Raw genomic sequence first — 5,000 nt, 5'->3', positions numbered from 1 at the left:
TCATCATTATTACCACCACCACCACTATTACTACCACCACCTCCACCCTCACTATCACCGCCACCACCACCTTCGCCGCCGTCGCCTCCATTAATAATACAAACATCAACCGCCACCACCACCACTACCATTTCTACTACCATTATTACTATCACTACTAGCTTTATTACTACTACTACTACCACCACCATCATCATCATTGCCGCCGTGGTGGTCTCTTTTTACTTTAAATATATATATACACACACACACACGCCACACACCATTATTATTAATAACAACAACACTAAAAATTATTATTATTATTATTCGTAGTAGTAGTAGTAGTACCATTATTATTATTATTATCACCAATATCATTATTGTTATTAATATCATTCTTATTAATACCACACCGTCATCATCATCAACAACATCGCGGTCACCGCCATCCTCGTCGAGTATATCATTATTACTATCATTATTATTATCATTACTACCAAGTGTTATTATTATCATTACTGTTGTTATTATTATTGTGTCTATGGCCATGTAAATGCATCATGTAGTGAAGTTAGCGGAAAGAGATGGTGCGGCAAACGAGGTATCTCCTGGTTGGGAACATACCCGAGAAACTTACCAAGGAGAAAATAACAGAACACTTCAAGAAGTAAGTATTTTCCCCCCTTCAGCATATATATATATATACCTGTAATGTGTATATATATACACATTTATATATGTGTCTATGTATGTTATGTATATATATGTAAGGAAAAAAAAATTACTGCCATGTTACAAAAACAATATAGACATTATTGTTATTATTATTTGTTATCCATCTCAATATGTATTGATATATATATATATATATACACCTATTTATGTATGTATACTAATCAAGCTTTCCGCTTTTTATATTGCCCTACAAAAATACCTCGAGTGTATATACACACACACATGTATACAAAGTGTATGTATATGTTTGTAAGCATATGTATATATAGTGTATGTGTATATATATATATAAATGTATGTGTATATGTAGATGTATGTGTATATATATATATATATACCTTGAGTGTATATACACACACATGTATACAAAGTGTATGTATGTAAGCATATGTATATATATATATAGTGTATGTATATATGTATAAATGTATGTATATATGCAGACGTATGTAGATGTATGTGTATATATATATATACCTTGAGTGTATATACACACATGTATACAAAGTGTATGTATATATGTATGTAAGCATATGTATATAAAGGATATATATATAAATGTATGTATATATGTAGATGTATGTGTATATAAATATATACATACATACACTTGTGTGTGTATATATCTGTATGTTTGTTTTCATGTCAAGTTATAAGCAGTTTTACATTAACCTGAAAGTATTGAGTAATATTACTCAATACTTTCCTCTGGAGTACATATTATTATCGAACAAGAATAGCGTTGACTGTGACTTCGAAGTTTCGGCCTGCTTAGGCTCCCTTCATCCTGTATATCTGTGTCCCCTGTCTGCTTTCTTAGTTATAGATTCACAATCCCTTTAAGTCGGTCCATTGTTGTTATTGTTATTAATTAACGTTAATTAAGATATCTTTTTTAGGTTTTTTTTGTTTTAATTACTTCTTCCTTAATTAACATCATTTCTTACTGCAATCATATGTGTATATAAATATACATGCCCATACGTGTATAATTTTGTATTTACACCATATATACCTCTCCAAACTGAATATACATACGTATATTTACATCATATATACCTCTGCTAACGAAACTTACAGAAATATCTGTATAGACGTGGTATATATATATACATACATATATATATACACATGTAAGTCTGGTATATGTATTTACACACCATCTACACCCTCTGGTAACTTAATATATTCGTGTATATATTTACACATCTCTGTCAGCTAAATATACATGCATATATGTATATAGGTTTGGTATATAATATTTACACATCATATACACTCCTGCCATATATGTTTGGTATATATATATATATATATATATATATATATATATATATATATATATATATATATATATATATATATATATATATATATATATATATATTTGCACACCACACACTCCGCTGCCAACTAAATATAACTATATATTTATAGCATATACACTCTTTGAAATTTGAACATGCATATATATTTATAGCATATACACTCCCACCAACTGAACATGCATATATATTTACGACATATACCCCTGTGAACGAAACCTATTAATTTCTATTATATATACCTACCCTAGACAGCTTCCTCAAATGCTAAATATACACACCCCTACGTTTCTGTAGGGTGTCCATTATATATATATATATATATATATATATATATATATATATACACACACACAGATATATAACAGCCACCCAGCTAAAGTACCTTCTACGATGGTTTTTGTCTTCTGTATGTATGAAATCTGTTATATTTAAGATAAAGGGATGGCTGTGATGTTCATGCCTTTCCCAAGGACAGCCTAAAGTGAACTATACACGTGTGGTGTATGTGTATGTGTGTTTAACAAGACATAGGTGATATATTAATCGTTGTGTGTGTATAATGTAGTTTATATCACAAGTGAATGCATTTATATTATATATACACGCGTATATATGTGTATATATAACAACACTTTCTATTGAAAATATGGAGTTTGCTTGTTTTGAATTTTGGTGGGAATCTGTTTTTTTTTTGTATTTGTGTGTATGTATATGTATGTATGTGTGTGTAAATATATATTTATATGTGTGTGTGTGTGTGTGTGTGTATTACACACGTGTGTAGTATGTATATATACAACACGCTCACATATGTATGTGTGTGTATAGTTATAAATGTGCATAGAGTACCAGTCGTTTATGGTAGTGACCTTCTGCATACAGTAGCCCTTTAAGTACCATTTTGTAATAAGATATTTGCCAATGCTTTACTATATATATATATATATATATATATATATATATATATATATATATATAGATAGATAGATATAGATATATAGATAGTTATAGATATATGTATTTTTAAACAACTATGTTATTGACAGTAACTTCGAAGTTTCGGCCAGTTGAGCCATCGTCATAGTTTGTAACAGAACACCTGCCCGTAACTGACCTCTGGTACTATGTACTATGAGGGGTACCTTGGTACCTATAATATAGGTACTAGCTACCCCTCGTATAGAATACGTTTATGGCAGAGCCCACTTCTGCTCTATAGTATATAGTATCCTGATGTAGAAGACCCCTGTCGGTTCTATTAGTATACAGTATGAGTTAGTGTTAGACTCTCTTGGTTCTATAGTTCTATAGTATCTTGCCTGTTTGACCTTTGTCTTTTGCCAACTCTGTGGCGTACAATCCCAGTTGAGGAAGTGAACCCAACCTCCTCAGGTTTAGAGGGGTCAGTCAGGAAGTAACTTTTGTCTCTTTGTTCACTGAAAATATTATTTCGACAAACCGGGATGGAAAACAGTGTGTGTTTGTGTATTTATATATGTATGTGTGCATATTATATATACACGCACACACAATTCTATATTGCATATGCATTCACTAATAAAATTATTGTATGTATGTGTTTACATACATATGGCAGTGTTATGAAACAATACACACACATATACAATAATGAATATGTATTTATATTTGTAATATATATATATATGTAATAATCAGGTTTTCCCACTTCTAATTCATTTCCAGCCACGTTTTATTTTCCTGTTCCCCAGTCTTCTAATTCCATTCAGTGTTATAAACATTCAATCCCTTCTAGTTTTATTGTTTATAACCAACAAACGACGGTCAAATATGTCCCTTATTTCTACAGCTTTTGGTCAGTCACGTCGGCCTTTAGAGGCCATGTGTAAAGGTAGGGAGACATTGATGGCGGTAGGGAGATGAGAAAGACTTTTCAGTTTAGTCCTACCCCGGGTATAATTGTTGTCGGGAGTGTAGCATGTGCCCTACTGCACACACACATACATGTACTGGCCAAGTGAGCTACCCCAGACCTTCTTTTTCTGTCATCTGGCTTCATATATGGGACATGTCACATGCAAATATATATATATATATATATATATATTTGTGTGTGTACGTGTGTGCCCAGAGCTAGATTTCATATACACTCGCGTTATATGGTTAACTTGTTTTAATAACAAAAAATGTTACTATTAAATGGTGTTGTATATACAATACACACTCATATCTATGTACTGCGTGCGTATAAGTTCTGTGTGGTCATTAAAACATATTGTATAGCCATCATATTACTGTCCGAAATGTGTGTGTGTGTGTATATATATATACATAGACATGTGGATGTGTGTATATATATACATATGTGGAATGTCTGTCCTCTCTGCATTCAATAACCCGCCATCATTAAACCCAGTCCAGACTCCCTAAATACTTTATTGGGCAATTTTTACGTTCTAACCCAGTATAAAAACCTCCAAGGCCTTCATTTACCTAATGAACTACAACAAAACTACATCGTGTGGCCTAATATATTACCCACGTCGACATGTTTCATGTCTCTCTGTCTCCTCCATAATATATATATATATATTTTGCTCTCTCATTATATATATATATATATATATATATATTGAGAGAGAGCAGTATGTATAGAAATATACCACAATATATATGTCTGCTGATTTTGGATGAATCATGTAAACTTTTCCATGAAACATGTTGCTTATGTAAACATTGGCTAGTATCCTAGACATAATGAATTGATGTATTATGTATAGATCTGTGAGTGTGTACATTGGTGCATGTATATTTGTGTAAGTATTGTATGTATAAATTGATTGCCTGAATGTGAATGTGTGTGAATGTGCGTGAATGTGAATGTGTGTGAATGTGTGTGAATTGATATGTGCATGTGTCAATTGATGTATGTGTGTATGAATTCGTGTGTGTATATATATATATATATATATATAT

At 31.5% G+C, this 5,000-nt stretch overlaps 1 protein-coding gene across 3 annotated transcripts in view; it reads left to right on the top strand.

The window, feature by feature from the left end:
- LOC106872232 (protein split ends) overlaps nucleotides 1-5,000 on the top strand; it is a 126,298-nt gene that overhangs the window by 686 nt on the left and 120,612 nt on the right. For all 3 annotated transcript variants that reach the window (XM_052977051.1, XM_052977052.1, XM_052977050.1), the window contains exon 1: nucleotides 1-649. This exon is cut by the window's left edge. In XM_052977051.1, the coding sequence (XP_052833011.1) occupies nucleotides 567-649 (83 nt within the window). In that variant the 5' untranslated portion in view covers nucleotides 1-566. The remainder of the gene's footprint in view (nucleotides 650-5,000) is intronic.

The sequence above is a fragment of the Octopus bimaculoides genome, chromosome 26, assembly GCF_001194135.2.
Source record: "Octopus bimaculoides isolate UCB-OBI-ISO-001 chromosome 26, ASM119413v2, whole genome shotgun sequence".
NCBI classification, from domain to species: Eukaryota; Metazoa; Mollusca; class Cephalopoda; order Octopoda; family Octopodidae; genus Octopus; species Octopus bimaculoides.
This window is presented reverse-complemented; position numbering and strand designations above follow the sequence as displayed.